At 40.0% G+C, this 20,152-nt stretch overlaps 1 protein-coding gene across 1 annotated transcript; it reads left to right on the forward strand.

The window, feature by feature from the left end:
• The first annotated feature begins 1,833 nt into the window (after window positions 1-1,833).
• Window positions 1,834-5,918, forward strand: LOC149957380 (uncharacterized). The gene is made up of 2 exons (XM_090167004.1): window positions 1,834-2,077; window positions 5,523-5,918. The coding sequence occupies exons 1-2, from the start codon at window positions 2,051-2,053 to the stop codon at window positions 5,916-5,918; spliced, it is 423 nt and encodes a 140-aa protein (XP_090023130.1). The 5' UTR covers window positions 1,834-2,050.
• Window positions 5,919-20,152: the final 14,234 nt, after the last annotated feature.

Consider the following 20,152-nt stretch of genomic DNA (forward strand, 5'->3'; position numbering starts at 1 on the left):
TACATGTACAGCTTACCTATGAACTAGAATGTGAATGAATTGTTTTGTTTTGTCCATGATCAATTTGCTATGAATCCGGTTATTCAAACCGTTTATTTTATATCAATCTGTGATAATTTTAATCCAATCAAAAATTTAAAATAACCCCATCCAACCAATCGAATTCGGAAAATTCCTTTCAATAAATTTAAATAAGATAACAAACCAAAACTTAATATTTTAAGTGTTTGACTAGTTTTTATTACATATCTTTGAAGTTGAGGTCTAGCGATATTTAAACAATTTCAACATGGAAACTAACGCTTACAGTGGCCTTTAAATGTGATATAAATGCTTACATTAGTGTTGAGTTTATCAAAGTCACCGTAACATTTCAGAGTTATTTCAAACTCATGTTTAGGATTATCCATTATTGTCGAGGTACTATTCACGAATCATTTTTTTTTTTTTATAAATTCCAGAACATGTTTAGTTTATCATTTACCATTGCTAACAAAATCGTTTTCAAAATTCGCGCCTAGGAATCCAAACTTTCTAACTTTACTGAGATAGTATCGCCATGGAGGAAGCACGTGACTGATCTGATACTGCGTTCAGTCAATACACGGCCCCCTGCACGCGCTCACGCTGCTCGCGACGATAGCGGCCCCGGCGATCGACTGAAAATTGCGAAAGTGAAATTAGTTAACTTTTTTCCTACATCGACCTTTGGCGCTGACGTAACAACTAAGAAATGGCTGGAGTATATGGCGAAAACGTTCCAATTTTTAGAGTTTCATTAATTATTACTAATTGTGTAATTTTAGGGTTATAATTTCTTTCCGTAATCTTTAAATTACTTATTAATAAATAAGTAAAATACGTTTGGATATTTTTTAAATCAAAATACGCGCCGAGAAAACCAGACAAAGAAGACGCTGTCGACGTTAATAATGTAAACAAAAGAACTAGTCATGTGTCCGCTTATCAGCTGTTGTTTTTCGATTTTATTCTTACAGTTCTTTGATAGTAAGTTGTTTTAATATTTACAAAGTTAACTTCAATTTAAGTAAATAAGTAGTAAATGTAATGCAGATTATAAAACTAGAATATTATTTTTACAGTTAACAAAGTCAGACAATGTTGAAGATTGCTGAAAATCTATGTATGAGACATGTAAGCATTCTAAATCACAGACTCACTAGTCTCACTCACAGTTCACAATATGGTTTAGGTCTAAATGTAGAGATTCCCATTTTTTTTACCATAATTTAAGTTAAAATTGGTTTTTGTTAATTGCTTTTAAGAATCTCGATAACTTAGTAGTCCCACGCTCACATTAAAGTAATCAGCTTTTTTCAAGTAAAATTCATCAAGATTCAATTAAAATTACTGGATGATGTAGGAACATGCTGGATGATGTAGGAACATGCTGGATGATGTAGGAACATGCTGGATGATGTAGGAACATGCTGGATGATGTAGGAATATGCTGGATGAGGTTGAAATATGCTGGATGATGTGGATAAACATTCTTTTCGTTTCTGATGGTAGTTATATTCGAATTTGAGACCTAATCGTATATTGGCTCATATGTAATGCCACCAATTCAGTAATAGGTAGTGACGTACATCTGGTTCCAAATCCTACGATTACGCATTAGCCTCACAACAGACTATCATTAACTGAAGTTCCTTAAAATGCAAACCACAAACCAATCTTCCATGTGAAGTGTATGCTTCGTTGACTACAAAATCATTCCTAGAGTAGCTCTTAATCCACAGTTTGCATAAATTTTCATCAGCGGGTAACTGATGAAATGACACTTTGGTCTTTTTAAAAGTATGTAACGGATTCAGTCACCAGATGGCGACTGAGCCGTTATCAAATCTTGCGCCCTATTATTATTTTTAGTTTCGCCGCCAGGGCGACTCACGGCGCTTGGTGGCCAATATAAAGGCGACTTCACCAAGTGCCGTGCCCTGGCTGGTTAGTTTTGTCCAACTCGACAGACTGTTCGTTTCCATTTTGTTTATCCCCAAAAAAGAAAGAGGGAGTATAGAAAGAGACAATGTCTAATGAAGGTCTAAATTTTATTGTAAGTTGTTAATTAATTTCCTACGAGGGAACAATAAATCTTGTTCTTATTTATTTTTACCGTGTCTTGATTTCTTATTATTAAGCCTTGCCTCTAATGTTCCCATATTGTAACCGTAACCGACTTAACGTGATTCATCTTAAATAAGATACGTTAATTCGAACTGGGAACGGTTACACTGGCACCCGAACTGGGGCTAGAGGTGTCTTGAAGGTAATTAATAAGAAGTTATCAAGAATTGATATAATGTCGGTACAAGATTTCATCGCGGGGCTCGCGGCCGCCCTAACCCAACACCAAGGCCCGCCGAAGCCGCCGCACGACTTGAAATATTCCGGCACCGCTGAAGAAAACGCGGCTGAGTTCCTTTTATCGTTTAACGAGTATCGAAAATATAAGACATTATCGGACAACGCCGTAATAAACATGTTGCCCTTAGTATTAAAGGACCGCGCTCTGTCGTGGTTTAGACAAACGATAACACCTCTTACTGAAAATTATAACGTGACATGGGATTATTTCCAACGCGCCTTTCGATCATATTTTTTTCCTCCTGAACAAGAGGAGGACACGTTGATGACAATCTTACAATCGGTCCAGGGAGATCGCGAGACCGTTACTGAATTCTTCAATCGTATAATAAGCTTAAATCAACGGTTAGCGACTCCACAACCCGAGCAATCACTAATTGCTGTGTTAAAACGAAACGTTCAACCCCAAATCCGTTTACAAATTGCGCTAGTAGAATTCACGCAGTTAAATGTCCTCCAGGCAAAATGTGTCACCGTGGAGAACGCGATAAGGGCTGTTGAAGAAAACGCCATGAATTTGAAACCCAAACATGATAGGACACAGGCGCCTACTGCCACCGATACGGGCAACGTCCCTCTACAAAGGCGAAATGCCACGGCACCAGTCAGTACATCCCACCCATCGAGGGGCTATTTTTCCTCAACGTCAAATCAACCCAGAGAATTTAGAGCAAATACTCAGCGCCAATCACCAATAACCCGCGGACGAAACACGTCGCAAAATACGCGTTGCTATAATTGCCGAGGTTACGGACATATTTCGCGCAATTGCCCGAGAAAAAATAAGTCAAACTACGGCGGGGACCGCGACGGGGGAAGCCGCGCTCCCGGCGAGTCAAGAGGCATATTTCCCCGAAACAATTAGCTATTTTGAAACGAAAAGCGGTAGGCCCTCCTGTGGCGATAGAGGTTGATTTTGTTCATGGGTCGTTTAACACTCGTCTTGACACTGGGGCTGACGCTTCTTTTGTCAATCTCGACCAGTGGCGACGGATCCAAGAACAAACCTCTGCGACTGTTGCCATTCCTACCCAGGACGAACTCGAGTGCATAATGCTTGGGGATGGACGCTATACCTTTTCGAGGGGTTCCACTCAATTGTCCTTTAGTATAAAGGGCAAGGTTTTTGAGCAGGAATTTTACATAGTGCCCTCCCTGTTATGCGATTTCATCCTGGGACGAGATTTTCTACAACGGGTATCGGCTGTGTTAGATTTTCAGACAAATACTTGTCGACTTGGAAATCTAACGATTCCGTTTATAGAGGGCGCCCTTAGGAAGGAAGTCGCGCCGCTAATATTTCATACGATTGATAACGCCGTTAATGCGACATCATTAACGCCCAAAAAACGTCGCGAGTTACGAAGTCTGCTTCGACAATACCCCGAAGTATTTTCGGAAAAGGAAGGAAGAACCAGCCTTGTTTACCATGAAATACGTACTGGAGACGCGCTGCCCGTTAGTTGCCGCCCGTATAGAGTTAGTAATGAAAAGCGACGAATAATTGAAGAGCATGTAAAACAGATGCTAAAGGACGGCATTATTCGTCCGTCGATCAGTCCTTGGGCCTCTCCAGTCGTATTGGTTCATCAAAAGGGAAACAAGGTTCGTTTTTGCGTTGACTATCGCCGACTGAACAAACACACGCAAAAGGACCCTTATCCTCTACCACATATTGACGAAATGTTGCGCAATATGAAATCGGCCAAATACATAACCGCTTTAGACCTACGGTCTGGTTATTGGCAAATTGAGTTACACCCCGACAGTACCGCGAAAACGGCATTCGTTACCGACTCCGGTAAATACCAGTTCGAAGTAATGCCGTTTGGTGTCTCGGGAGGTCCATCAACGTTCCAACGTCTAGTTGATGAACTTTTCCGAGACGGCATGTATTTCGACGTTTGCGTATATTTGGACGATATATTGATAGTATCCGACTCCTGGAATTCCCATTTAGAATCACTTGATTACACATTGAATCAATTGAAGGGAGCCGGACTTACATTAAAGGCCGAGAAATGTAATTTCGCTCGGGGAGAAGCGGTTGTCTTAGGTCATATCATAAACGAGCACCGCCATTGGGACGAGTCGCTCGAGTTTTTGCAATTTGCAATTAACTCGGCTCCCCAGGACTCTACCCGTCGATCACCATTTTACCTGAACATGGGACGCGAGCCACGATTGCCCTGGACCGTGGATGACGATGTCCCTCCATCTCTCACTGATGTCGCTGATCGCACCCAAGCCATCCAGACACTTCACGACGAACTGGAACGATCTAAACTCATGATGCAACGCGCCCAAGAGCATCAAAAGAAATATTACGACAGGCGCAGAGAAGATGTTGAACTGTCCGTAGGCACTCTGGTCTGGATTGAGACACACGACCTCTCTCAGGGCGCGGCCTTCCATGCCGCGAAGCTTAGCCCAAAATGGGAAGGACCGTTCAGGATAATCCGAGTGAGGAGTCCACTCGTCTACGAGTTGGAGGATGCCATCACTCACGAAAAACGAGGACTAAAACATATTAGTCAGTTGAAATTGTACTGGTGTCACAGTAATCCTCGACTCAGCAACGATGTGGAAGCCCCGATGTCCACCAGTGACCCTTCAACCTCACGCATCCAGACCACCCACCAGGACAAGCCTTCTCAAAGGGAGCCAGAGTCGTCTGATGAACACCACTCCGACGCAGACAACGACGAGGAACCGACGGACGTTCCTGATCCACCAAGACCGGAGCATGACGGATCGACCGCCGCTCCGGAAGATGAGGAAACTGAAAATGATCCCCAAGGCGATAACTCACGAACCGAGGCGGTGGTTGGATCCATTGACAAAAATGATCCGCTTCAACTACCGTTTCGCCTCGGTTGGATCCGCGAGTTGTGTCATCGCACGAAGGTTCGTCCGAAGGGACCAAACCTCGACGTGTATTATTATTCGCCCCTGCACCCACGCTGTACCCTTCGTTCGAACCCTGACGTTCGTCGCTATCTGCAACAAAACAAAATTACCAATCTGTCTCCGGCCAATTTTTCATTTGAGAGAACGGCTATCTCCCAACCACCTTGGGAGAGAGTGCGGAGGGCTGGTGAGAAACTGAATTAATTGTTATAACCTTCTTTCAGGGATTCTGCCAGACGCACGAATTTCTGGCGTATCGTCCCGTCGTCGAGGACGATGCCATCTCCGAGATCATACCGGTTTATATTGACTTGTCCCTCCCAGTGGACCTCATAACGTCGACACTGGCGATCTCCTTAGGGTACACTTACCCGTTTGCCGAATCACCCAAAGACCAACTGTCAGCGCTACACGCCAGAAGCCCCAACGTACCGGAAAACATGGTGCTCGGCAGAATCAACCAACTGATCATAGAACACCATGAAATACGCCAAACCCTCTCCTCAGTTCTCGTACTGCACGACCATCGACCTCTTCTCATGCTAGGTCCTCTGACCTTACGACTGCTACGTTTACAATATTGTCCCTGCACCTTGTGCATTGAAGCAAATGGTGGCTGACGCCGTTATAACACTATGGCTTCCGAATGTCATCGTCAACCCTTCTTGCACTGGCTACCCAGTCATTTGGGGGTAGTGCCAATACCCCGGGACAACGTACCATTGACCAACGAAGAATGGACAACCTATGTCCCCCATATCGGTGTATCAACTCCACCCAGATCTCTCGCAATTACCAGCGACAACCAACTAATTCCAGCCAACAGCACACAGCGAGTGCGAATGAATACACGACCCACCGTCATCGACTCCTTGAGGCAATCCCTGAAACGACTTCGCCCTTCATCCGACTCTGACGAGAGGGCGCCAGACTCTCCGGGTGACCACGCAAAAGGTCTCACCGATCATGTACTCCTGGACGACGTTATCACCCTCACCGATGACGACGACGAGCTACTTCGGATGTGTGAGACATTACTATCCTCAGGAGCCATGAATGAACAATTCAGCTCGGACAGCTCCGAATCGGACGGCACCCTCACGAGCTACTTGCTGCAAGTCCCCTCCTTCAATAGCACCCAACGAAACATTCCAGAATCGGAGGGCAACCCTCATGCATTCGCCGAGCCGCCCCCAGATGTGTTTCACCCCCATACCTCAACCTCTTCCACATCGACAACCAGTGCTTCCACGACGCAGATAGACGGTCCCACCGGCTCCTCAACCAAGGCTCAACCTGAGGACGAGACTCCGAGAGATCTATCGAAATGCAGGTGCCGTCGGTGTTGGAAGCTGGGGCACCTCGTAAAGCAATGTCCCAAAAGGCAGCGACGATCCTCAACTGCGAAATAGTCGCACATAAACCCTGATGTTTTCATAGTTCTAATTATGTTCCTGTTCTATATAATTGATGTAAAATTCCTCATTCCTTCACGTTGATGTCTCTTTTTCTTTTGGTGGGAGGATGTAACGGATTCAGTCACCAGATGGCGACTGAGCCGTTATCAAATCTTGCGCCCTATTATTATTTTTAGTTTCGCCGCCAGGGCGACTCACGGCGCTTGGTGGCCAATATAAAGGCGACTTCACCAAGTGCCGTGCCCTGGCTGGTTAGTTTTGTCCAACTCGACAGACTGTTCGTTTCCATTTTGTTTATCCCCAAAAAAGAAAGAGGGAGTATAGAAAGAGACAATGTCTAATGAAGGTCTAAATTTTATTGTAAGTTGTTAATTAATTTCCTAAGAGGGAACAATAAATCTTGTTCTTATTTATTTTTACCGTGTCTTGATTTCTTATTATTAAGCCTTGCCTCTAATGTTCCCATATTGTAACCGTAACCGACTTAACGTGATTCATCTTAAATAAGATACGTTAATTCGAACTGGGAACGGTTACAAGTAGATGAACACAATGGAACAGAACAATGCTGGAATTTTTTAAATGGGTAATTTGGAGGGGCAGGTCACTTCCTTGATTTAACGACGCACCTCTCAAAAGATTAAATCGTTATTATTTTGATTAAATTCAATTTAATTACGATTATGATGATTAAATCATGTTTAATTAATTAATATAATCTTTAAATCTATTTAATCATGATTAAATGATTAAATCTGATATAAATGATTAAATCTGATTGAAACAATTAAATCGTGATTAGTATGATTAAATCGCGATTAGAAATTAGAACGAGAATCAGAATGATTATATTGGTGATTGGAATGATTATAATTGTGCGTGATTTTATCGAGCTTATTAGAATAATTTACTAAGTGATTAGAATTATTATTTCGTATTTACCGCGCTCGATAAAATCTCGATTCGACCGATTACATTGATTAAATCGTGATTAAAATGTTTAAATCATGATTAAGTTTAAATCGTGATTAAAATGTTTAAATCATGATTAAGTTTAAATCGTGATTAAAATGTTTAAATCATGATTAAGTTTAAATCGTGATTAAAATGATTAAATCTAATTAAAATGTTTAAATCCGATTAAAATGATTAAATCCTGATTAAAAAGATTAGATCCTGATTAGAATGATTAAATCTCGTTTAAAGCGTGGTTAGATTTTCTAATCTTGATTAATTTTTGTTGAAGAAATAAAAAACAATGAAGATATTTTGTAACAAAGTCATTCAACAGTACTAGTCCGTTCTTACTAGTCAGTTTTCTGTTGTACTACCATCGTTTCATTAATTGCTATGTATATATATATTTTAACCAAGTCGAAAATAAACCGTTCATTACTTGTAGCTGATGTCACTGGATTTATTTCGATATCTGCGCTCTGCTCCGTGTTGCTGTTGAAAACTTCAACAATTTTTTTAATTTTAATTACGCTGATTTAATCACGATTACCTTGATTTAATAATTTTACTATGATTAAGACGCACCCAAAATGGAAGTGACCTGCCCCTCCCGGTAATTTTCACTTATTAAAAAAACAGGATGTAACGCAGCCAGGGTAATGGCATTTGAGCAAATATTAATGTTTTATCTTATGCAAATTATAAAGAACAAAGTTTGGTGAATATGACAAAAATTATGAGCAGTTATCATAATTATAGTCTTAAATAACTACAAAATACAGTTTTTAATAACTTGAAAACTCATTGCCAATACAAAACTTAAACCATTTATGGTTAGGCTTGGCAATAAAATGTTACCACTCAAAATATTGAAATATTTATTAAAAAAAATTTTTTGAAATGAAAACTTACATACTTAAAAAGTGTAATTACTAATTGTTTGTTACAAACTTCTCCAAATTCAATAAAACAGTTGGAAAAAAACTTCACTAATGCAAATTCATCGCCATTGAAACGTATGTTAAACTTCCCGCCTCTTTGATAGATTCCGGTTGTTACACCAGCGTTCCAAGCGACGGAAAATCGCTGTCGCGAAAATACATGGGGAGGAAATTCTTTGCCGGGGCCGCTATCGTCGCGAGCAGCGTGAGCGCGTGCAGGGGGCCGTGGTCAATAGGAGCGGACATCTCCATAGAAGAGGAGGGGTTCAAAAATCAAGTGGCTCTGCTGAACGGCGGAGACACGAACTGAGTCTAAGCGGACGAATTTTCGTGAAAATTGATTTTCCTCCCTAATGCTTTTCCTACGGGAATTTGTTTTCCTAACTGCGTTGCAATTCGGAGACTTTTTAATAATTTTAGTGTTTGTACTCAACTTTGAATTTTTCATATGATTTTTAGTAAGTTTCCAGGTTTTATTTAAGACTACTTTCATAATTTTCCCTTAATTATTTCGCTTGTAATCTACTTTTAAAATCGACGAAAATTTTAAGGCGAGGAAATGAATTCCCCGCCTTTGGGACCTGTATTTGGGCTAGGCCTCGGTATTGCGCAATGATTTTTAAATTCCAAACATTAAAACCGAGGCTTAGCACAAATACAGGTCCCAAAGGCGGGGAATTCATTTCCTCACCTTAAAATTTTCATCGATTTTAAATTTCTTGGTCAGGTTCGGAAATTCGTTATAATATCAGACTGAAAAATACTAAATTTACGATAAAAATGAATAGATGTATTTTTATTATTTTAATATTTCAGTTTTTTTTTCATTTAAAATTTCATAAAAATTGAAATTACCGCCAAATACAATGTGACCTATAATTTGGACTGAAAATCTATAATTTTTAGTTATTGGGTCTATAATTACCTCTCCGAGGGGACAAAGTGTAATCACTGCGTACGCAGTTTCTCAAAGGGTTGGCAAAACCACCGTGTGACGGTGAGCGTTAACGGATGCATTTGCGGTTTGGTTTGGATGGTGTTTTTTCGCTCACCGTCGTGCTTGTGTTCTGATGGTTGTGCATGTTGAGTCTGTTGTGTTTATATGGGCGTTTTCTCTCCAACTTCTTCTTAATGACTTTGGGACGGACCGAGTGCTGAGTGTAATGCTACCTCTCAACGTCCAATGGCAGGGTTTCCACCAGTTGTACATGGTATTCGTCTTAGTATCAATTTGCGATCGCATCGGGCGGGATTTGAACCCGAGACCTCCTGATTGACAAGCGGACGTTCTACCACAGAACCACCGACACTTGTTACGCCTTATTGAAAATTAGACCTTCAGCTTTATCGGAAGCGTATTTAATAGAGTACGAAATTTCGGTTTAATTAAAATAGAATTGAAATTGAAATTATTGCATCGAAGAAATTCTAATTTAGCGTTTCTCTATTGATTAAAATAAATGCGCCACCCAGGTTTCGAACCCAGACCATTCGGCTTGGCAGTCGAGCGCTCTACCACAGAACCACCGATAGCTGCTTAGATTCACTGAAATTAAGACAGGCATCGTAAGCATAATAGGTAATAAAGTCTTTTTTTATTAATGAATTTATGAAGGCCTAATCTGGTTTTTTTTAAAGGTTAAATCTTGTTTTAGCGCAGTCAGCCGAGATTAGAGGGTTAAAGGGTAGACCCTGTGGGTGGTCCACTTTGTTAGTTTTTTTTTGTTATTTATTTACGGGTATTATTAACGACCTATATATAGTTGTGTTAATTCAAAGGAGATAATTTAACGTTAATTGCTTTAAGAGCTGGCGGTTAGCCAAGTGGCTCTCTGTGCTTTGTTGATGGTAAGGTTTTTGCTTCTTGTAAATATATTTGGTGTGGATATTTGGATATCTACGATTTCTAACGCAGTCAATGATTTCTTGGGTGTGCGAGTCATTATATGATATTGGAAATTGGACGGCATTGGTCTTTTTCATGCGGTAGTGTCACAACGTCAACTGGAAGTTGAAATAAAATGAGCGTTAAAGATGCGGCAAGTATTTCGTAAGCGAGAAAAATACAAATACCATCTGTAGATGTTTCTTTCATTAAAATTTGCTTAGTATTATATTCAACTGATAAACATGTACTGTAAAAAGGGTTAAATTCAATTGTGAATTGTTTTAGTGAATCTAACTCGCTGTTGTAACTACTTAATTTATAATATTCTGAATAAATTAAACTCGATTGTTTCGTCTCAATTATTTAAATTAAAATTAAAATTTTATACCGGGCAGGGTTTGAACCGAGAATACGTTTTTCGTAAATAACTCTGAATTGCGGAGATATCTTTGGGGGTCGTGTCGAGAAATTAATACCACTAGGGACCATACTTCCGAGGAGAGGTATATTTTGGCTTGCCAACTTGTTTTATTTTGGCTCTCTGGCAACGCTGCTATGCAGTCAGAGAGTGATATCGCGACTGAAACGAGTCTAGGTGGCGTAACGGCGCTTATTCTCCGAGGTAGCGGATTAGATCTAGCGTCTGCTACAGACAAATTAAAAGTCTAAGAACGCTTTTTCTTAATCTTATCAAAATATAAGCAAATGATTGCAAAAATTATATTAAAATGCAAGTATCATTATTTATACAGTCAAATTACGAATAACGATGAGGAAAAACTAATAGCGTCTGCTTTAGCCGCTAGCTATCTAGGTTTCAAGGGGGAACCAAAGGGGGCACAGCGATAGTTTTCAAGAAGCCGTATTTATCTTTTTTTTAAGGAAAATGCCCATTTGATCCGGATAAGTGAGGGCGCCACCGGTATCGCTACCGTAGCGCGCGTTTTAACATTAAGTTGACGACGGTGCCAAAATTAACTAGTTTGCATTTGATATTTTGACAATGTGTTTCCATGGTCTATCGTGATAGACCACATATAAGTCTAGGCTAGGATTGAAATGCACCCGTTTTCTGGTTTTTATCTTTCGTGTTTGTAATAAGCCGTAGATAGATAGCGCATGGACTAATTAATTAGTCCATGGATAGCGGTAGCGTTTCCGTCGAGGGGCAAAATATCAATAAGCCCGCTAGCCCACCAGGCGTCACTGTTTCTTCTTTAAAACTTAATTCCCTACCTGCTCCCCATCAATAACGATTACATTGACACACATACGTCACTTTTGCACCTGCTATATGAATAATACCCCATTCGAACGGGGTAAAACCGACTCAAATAAATACCCACCCGAGGGTACCCATGGGTGCCAAGGCCTTGGATTATATCTAGGAATATGAATAGAAAAGTGTGTTCCCCCACTACGCTTTCCCCGTTTTGTCTACGGTCATTCTCTGGTCCGACATAAGATATACGCGCCATCTACTTTTATTTCCTAATTTATTCAGCTAGATCACGGGCAATTTAGATTAATGCAATTAACCGTGAAACCATTACTGTGGAAACTCAAAAAAAAACATTATTATGTTTGTAACTTGCATTTTATGGATAGTAAAGGACCAACCAAGGAAAGAAACACGTGACTAAAAAACATTGTAACACTACCAAAAATAGCAGCAACAGAAATCTCAAAAAAATTTAATACAAGTTCCAAATATTTCCGATAGATGGCTATACAGTGGCGTAACTAAGAACTCCGCCCCCCCCCCCCCGCGAAAAACTACTCGGAGCCCTTTTAAATAGCACCGATTTTAATCAGAAACGTCTGGGGGCCCCTAGTTCTCGGGGGCCGGCGCGGGGTCTGCGGGGGCGCTATTTACGCCACTGTGGCTATACTTTCATATGTCGGACCGTTTGACGTTGCTATCCTAGTAAACCCCGAATTTCTTCTCCCCCTGTTACATCCTCCTAAACTATATTAGTTTCATTATTAACTAGCTTAAATACCCGGCTTCGCCCGGGGTCTTTTTGATTTGTACGTAATAAAAGTACGTCACCATAACACAACTTTCTTCAGAAAACTTCGTATTTTTATTTCCTTCTGACGATTCTTCCTAATAACTTTTGGGAGAGCTAACTTTGAGTTTGTTCTTTAATTAGCCGACTGAAGAGCTAAGTAAGATTTAAAAACCCACCAAAACCCGCTAACTTTCAATACGCGAAAGAAAACCGAAAAATAATACGGTAAAGAATACGGGCGAAAAGCAAACCTGCTAACTTTCAATACGCGAAAGAAAACCGAAAAATAATACGGTAAGGAATGCGGGCGAAAAGCAAACCTGCTAACTTTCAATACGCGAAAGAAAACCGAAAAATAATACGGTAAGGAATGCGGGCGAAAAGCAAACCTGCTAACTTTCAATACGCGAAAGAAAACCGAAAAATAATACGGTAAAGAATACGGGCGAAAAGCAAACCTGCTAACTTTCAATACGCGAATGAAAACCGAAAAATAATACGGTAAGGAATGCGGGCGAAAAGCAAAACCGGCTAACTTTCAATACGCGAAAGAAAACCGGAAAATAATACGGTAAAGAATACGGGTGAAAACCAAAACTCGCTAACTAAGATTTAAAAACCCAGCAAAACCTGCTAACTTTCAATACGCGAAAGAAAACCGAAAAATAATACGATAAGGAATGCGGGCGAAAAGCAAACCTGCTAACTTTCAATACGCGAAAGAAAACCGAAAAATAATACGGTAAGGAATGCGGGCGAAAAGCAAACCTGCTAACTTTCAATACGCGAAAGAAAACCGAAAAATAATACGGTAAGGAATGCGGGCGAAAAGCAAACCTGCTAACTTTCAATACGCGAAAGAAAACCGAAAAATAATACGGTAAAGAATACGGGCGAAAAGCAAACCTGCTAACTTTCAATACGCGAAAGAAAACCGAAAAATAATACGGTAAGGAATGCGGGCGAAAAGCAAAACCGGCTAACTTTCAATACGCGAAAGAAAACCGGAAAATAATACGGTAAAGAATACGGGTGAAAACCAAAACTCGCTAACTAAGATTTAAAAACCCAGCAAAACCTGCTAACTTTCAATACGCGAAAGAAAACCGAAAAATAATACGGTAAGGAATGCGGGCGAAAAGCAAACCTGCTAACTTTCAATACGCGAAAGAAAACCGAAAAATAATACGGTAAGTAATGCGGGCGAAAAGCAAACCTGCTAACTTTCAATACGCGAAAGAAAACCGAAAAATAATACGGTAAGGAATGCGGCCGAAAAGCAAAACCGGCTAACTTTCAATACGCGAAAGAAAACCAAAAAATAATACGGTAAGGAATGCGGGCGAAAAGCAAACCTGCTAACTTTCAATACGCGAAAGAAAACCGAAAAATAATACGGTAAAGAATACGGGCGAAAAGCAAACCTGCTAACTTTCAATACGCGAAAGAAAACCGAAAAATAATACGGTAAGGAATGCGGGCGAAAAGCAAACCTGCTAACTTTCAATACGTGAAAGAAAACCGAAAAATAATACGGTAAAGAATACGGGCGAAAATCAAACCTGCTAACTTTCAATACGCGAAAGAAAACCAAAAAATAATACGGTAAGGAATGCGGGCGAAAAGCAAACCTGCTAACTTTCAATACGCGAAAGAAAACCGAAAAATAATACGGTAAGGAATGCGGGCGAAAAGCAAACCTGCTAACTTTCAATACGCGAAAGAAAACCGAAAAATAATACGGTAAGGAATGCGGGCGAAAAGTAAACCTGCTAACTTTCAATACGCGAAAGAAAACCGAAAAATAATACGGTAAAGAATACGGGCGAAAAGCAAACCTGCTAACTTTCAATACGCGAAAGAAAACCGAAAAATAATACGGTAAGGAATGCGGGCGAAAAGCAAACCTGCTAACTTTCAATACGCGAAAGAAAACCGAAAAATAATACGGTAAAGAATACGGGCGAAAAGCAAACCTGCTAACTTTCAATACGCGAAAGAAAACCGAAAAATAATACGGTAAGGAATGCGGGCGAAAAGCAAAACCGGCTAACTTTCAATACGCGAAAGAAAACGGGAAAATAATACGGTAAAGAATACGGGTGAAAACCAAAACTCGCTAACTAAGATTTAAAAACCCAGCAAAACCTGCTAACTTTCAATACGCGAAAGAAAACCGAAAAATACTACGGTAAGGAATGCGGGCGAAAAGCAAACCTGCTAACTTTCAATACGCGAAAGAAAACCGAAAAATAATACGGTAAGGAATGCGGGCGAAAAGCAAACCTGCTAACTTTCAATACGCGAAAGAAAACCGAAAAATAATACGGTAAGGAATGCGGGCGAAAAGCAAAACCGGCTAACTTTCAATACGCGAAAGAAAACCAAAAAATAATACGGTAAGGAATGCGGGCGAAAAGCAAACCTGCTAACTTTCAATACGTGAAAGAAAACCGAAAAATAATACGGTAAAGAATACGGGCGAAAAGCAAACCTGCTAACTTTCAATACGCGAAAGAAAACCGAAAAATAATACGGTAAGGAATACGGGCGAAAAGCAAACCTGCTAACTTTCAATACGCGAAAGAAACCCGAAAAATAATACGGTAAGGAATGCGGGCGAAAAGCAAACCTGCTAACTTTCAATACGCGAAAGAAAACCGAAAAATAATACGGTAAAGAATACGGGCGAAAAGCAAACCTGCTAACTTTCAATACGCGAAAGAAAACCGAAAAATAATACGGTAAGGAATGCGGGCGAAAAGCAAAACCGGCTAACTTTCAATACGCGAAAGAAAACCAAAAAATAATACGGTAAGGAATGCGGGCGAAAAGCAAACCTGCTAACTTTCAATACGCGAAAGAAAACCGAAAAATAATACGGTAAAGAATACGGGCGAAAAGCAAACCTGCTAACTTTCAATACGCGAAAGAAAACCGAAAAATAATACGGTAAGGAATGCGGGCGAAAAGCAAACCTGCTAACTTTCAATACGCGAAAGAAAACCGAAAAATAATACGGTAAAGAATACGGGCGAAAAGCAAACCTGCTAACTTTCAATACGCGAAAGAAAACCGAAAAATAATACGGTAAGGAATGCGGGCGAAAAGCAAACCTGCTAACTTTCAATACGCGAAAGAAAACCGAAAAATAATACGGTAAAGAATACGGGCGAAAAGCAAACCTGCTAACTTTCAATACGCGAAAGAAAACCGAAAAATAATACGGTAAGGAATGCGGGCGAAAAGCAAAACCGGCTAACTTTCAATACGCGAAAGAAAACCGGAAAATAATACGGTAAAGAATACGGGTGAAAACCAAAACTCGCTAACTAAGATTTAAAAACCCAGCAAAACCTGCTAACTTTCAATACGCGAAAGAATACCAAAAAATAATACGGTAATGAATACGGGCGAAAAGCAAACCTGCTAACTTTCAATACGCGAAAGAAAACCGAAAAATAATACGGTAAAGAATACGGGCAAAAAGCAAACCTGCTAACTTTCAATACGCGAAAGAAAACCGAAAAATAATACGGTAAAGAATACGGGCGAAAAGCAAACCTGCTAACTTTCAATACGCGAAAGAAAACCGAAAAATAATACGGTAAGGAATGCGGGCGAAAAGCAAACCTGCTAACTTTCAATACGCGAAAGAAAACCGAAAAATAATACGGTAAAGAATACGGGCGAAAAGCAAACCTGCTAACTTTCAATACGCGAAAGAAAACCGAAAAATAATACGGTAAGGAATGCGGGCGAAAAGCAAAACCGGCTAACTTTCAATACGCGAAAGAAAACGGGAAAATAATACGGTAAAGAATACGGGTGAAAACCAAAACTCGCTAACTAAGATTTAAAAACCCAGCAAAACCTGCTAACTTTCAATACGCGAAAGAAAACCGAAAAATACTACGGTAAGGAATGCGGGCGAAAAGCAAACCTGCTAACTTTCAATACGCGAAAGAAAACCGAAAAATAATACGGTAAAGAATACGGGCGAAAAGCAAACCTGCTAACTTTCAATACGCGAAAGAAAACCGAAAAATAATACGGTAAGGAATACGGGCGAAAAGCAAACCTGCTAACTTTCAATACGCGAAAGAAACCCGAAAAATAATACGGTAAGGAATGCGGGCGAAAAGCAAACCTGCTAACTTTCAATACGCGAAAGAAAACCGAAAAATAATACGGTAAAGAATACGGGCGAAAAGCAAACCTGCTAACTTTCAATACGCGAAAGAAAACCGAAAAATAATACGGTAAGGAATGCGGGCCAAAAGCAAAACCGGCTAACTTTCAATACGCGAAAGAAAACCAAAAAATAATACGGTAAGGAATGCGGGCGAAAAGCAAACCTGCTAACTTTCAATACGCGAAAGAAAACCGAAAAATAATACGGTAAAGAATACGGGCGAAAAGCAAACCTGCTAACTTTCAATACGCGAAAGAAAACCGAAAAATAATACGGTAAGGAATGCGGGCGAAAAGCAAACCTGCTAACTTTCAATACGCGAAAGAAAACCGAAAAATAATACGGTAAAGAATACGGGCGAAAAGCAAACCTGCTAACTTTCAATACGCGAAAGAAAACCGAAAAATAATACGGTAAGGAATGCGGGCGAAAAGCAAACCTGCTAACTTTCAATACGCGAAAGAAAACCGAAAAATAATACGGTAAAGAATACGGGCGAAAAGCAAACCTGCTAACTTTCAATACGCGAAAGAAAACCGAAAAATAATACGGTAAGGAATGCGGGCGAAAACCAAAACCGGCTAACTTTTAATACGCGAAAGAAAACCGGAAAATAATACGGTAAAGAATACGGGTGAAAACCAAAACTCGCTAACTAAGATTTAAAAACCCAGCAAAACCTGCTAACTTTCAATACGCGAAAGAATACCAAAAAATAATACGGTAAAGAATACGGGCGAAAAGCAAACCTGCTAACTTTCAATACGCGAAAGAAAACCGAAAAATAATACGGTAAAGAATACGGGCGAAAAGCAAACCTGCTAACTTTCAATACGCGAAAGAAAACCGAAAAATAATACGGTAAAGAATACGGGCGAAAAGCAAACCTGCTAACTTTCAATACGCGAAAGAAAACCGAAAAATAATACGGTAAGGAATGCGGGCGAAAAGCAAACCTGCTAACTTTCAATACGCGAAAGAAAACCGAAAAATAATACGGTAAAGAATACGGGCGAAAAGCAAACCTGCTAACTTTCAATACGCGAAAGAAAACCGAAAAATAATACGGTAAGGAATGCGGGCGAAAAGCAAAACCGGCTAACTTTCAATACGCGAAAGAAAACGGGAAAATAATACGGTAAAGAATACGGGTGAAAACCAAAACTCGCTAACTAAGATTTAAAAACCCAGCAAAACCTGCTAACTTTCATTACGCGAAAGAAAACCGAAAAATACTACGGTAAGGAATGCGGGCGAAAAGCAAACCTGCTAACTTTCAATACGCGAAAGAAAACCGAAAAATAATACGGTAAGGAATGCGGGCGAAAAGCAAACCTGCTAACTTTCAATACGCGAAAGAAAACCGAAAAATAATACGGTAAGGAATGCGGGCGAAAAGCAAAACCGGCTAACTTTCAATACGCGAAAGAAAACCAAAAAATAATACGGTAAGGAATGCGGGCGAAAAGCAAACCTGCTAACTTTCAATACGTGAAAGAAAACCGAAAAATAATACGGTAAAGAATACGGGCGAAAAGCAAACCTGCTAACTTTCAATACGCGAAAGAAAACCGAAAAATAATACGGTAAGGAATACGGGCGAAAAGCAAACCTGCTAACTTTAAATACGCGAAAGAAACCCGAAAAATAATACGGTAAAGAATGCGGGCGAAAAGCAAACCTGCTAACTTTCAATACGCGAAAGAAAACCGAAAAATAATACGGTAAAGAATACGGGCGAAAAGCAAACCTGCTAACTTTCAATACGCGAAAGAAAACCGAAAAATAATACGGTAAGGAATGCGGGCGAAAAGCAAAACCGGCTAACTTTCAATACGCGAAAGAAAACCAAAAAATAATACGGTAAGGAATGCGGGCGAAAAGCAAACCTGCTAACTTTCAATACGCGAAAGAAAACCGAAAAATAATACGGTAAAGAATACGGGCGAAAAGCAAACCTGCTAACTTTCAATACGCGAAAGAAAACCGAAAAATAATACGGTAAGGAATGCGGGCGAAAAGCAAACCTGCTAACTTTCAATACGCGAAAGAAAACCGAAAAATAATACGGTAAAGAATACGGGCGAAAAGCAAACCTGCTAACTTTCAATACGCGAAAGAAAACCGAAAAATAATACGGTAAGGAATGCGGGCGAAAAGCAAACCTGCTAACTTTCAATACGCGAAAGAAAACCGAAAAATAATACGGTAAAGAATACGGGCGAAAAGCAAACCTGCTAACTTTCAATACGCGAAAGAAAACCGAAAAATAATACGGTAAGGAATGCGGGCGAAAAGCAAAACCGGCTAACTTTCAATACGCGAAAGAAAACCGGAAAATAATACGGTAAAGAATACGGGTGAAAACCAAAACTCGCTAACTAAGATTTAAAAACCCAGCAAAACCTGCTAACTTTCAATACGCGAAAGAATACCAAAAAATAATACGGTAAAGAATACGGGCGAAAAGCAAACCTGCTAACTTTCAATACGCGAAAGAAAACCGAAAAATAATACGGTAAGGAATACGGGCGAAAAGCAAACCTGCTAACTTTAAATACGCGAAAGAAACCCGAAAAATAATACGGTAAAGAATGCGGGCGAAAAGCAAACCTGCTAACTTTCAATACGCGAAAGAAAACCGAAAAATAATACGGTAAAGAATACGGGCGAAAAGCAAACCTGCTAACTTTCAATACGCGAAAGAAAACCGAAAAATAATACGGTAAGGAATGCGGGCGAAAAGCAAAACCGGCTAACTTTCAATACGCGAAAGAAAACCAAAAAATAATACGGTAAGGAATGCGGGCGAAAAGCAAACCTGCTAACTTTCAATACGCGAAAGAAAACCGAAAAATAATACGGTAAAGAATACGGGCGAAAAGCAAACCTGCTAACTTTCAATACGCGAAAGAAAACTGAAAAATAATACGGTAAGGAATGCGGGCGAAAAGCAAACCTGCTAACTTTCAATACGCGAAAGAAAACCGAAAAATAATACGGTAAAGAATACGGGCGAAAAGCAAACCTGCTAACTTTCAATACGCGAAAGAAAACCGAAAAATAATACGGTAAGGAATGCGGGCGAAAAGCAAACCTGCTAACTTTCAATACGCGAAAGAAAACCGAAAAATAATACGGTAAAGAATACGGGCGAAAAGCAAACCTGCTAACTTTCAATACGCGAAAGAAAACCGAAAAATAATACGGTAAGGAATGCGGGCGAAAAGCAAAACCGGCTAACTTTCAATACGCGAAAGAAAACCGGAAAATAATACGGTAAAGAATACGGGTGAAAACCAAAACTCGCTAACTAAGATTTAAAAACCCAGCAAAACCTGCTAACTTTCAATACGCGAAAGAATACCAAAAAATAATACGGTAAAGAATACGGGCGAAAAGCAAACCTGCTAACTTTCAATACGCGAAAGAAAACCGAA

Source organism: Leiobunum rupestre, chromosome 2 (genome assembly GCF_980474605.1).
Source record: "Leiobunum rupestre chromosome 2, qqLeiRupe1.1.hap1, whole genome shotgun sequence".
In the NCBI taxonomy this organism is placed as follows: Eukaryota; Metazoa; Arthropoda; class Arachnida; order Opiliones; family Sclerosomatidae; genus Leiobunum; species Leiobunum rupestre.

Bases quoted from the DNA above. Each gene is read 5' to 3' on its own strand.
- LOC149957380 (XM_090167004.1), top strand. From the start codon at position 2,051: ATGTCTAATGAAGGTCTAAATTTTATT. The intron at 2,078-5,522 runs GTAAGTTGTTAA...ACCTTCTTTCAG, and splicing joins ATGAAGGTCTAAATTTTATT to GGATTCTGCCAGACGCACGA.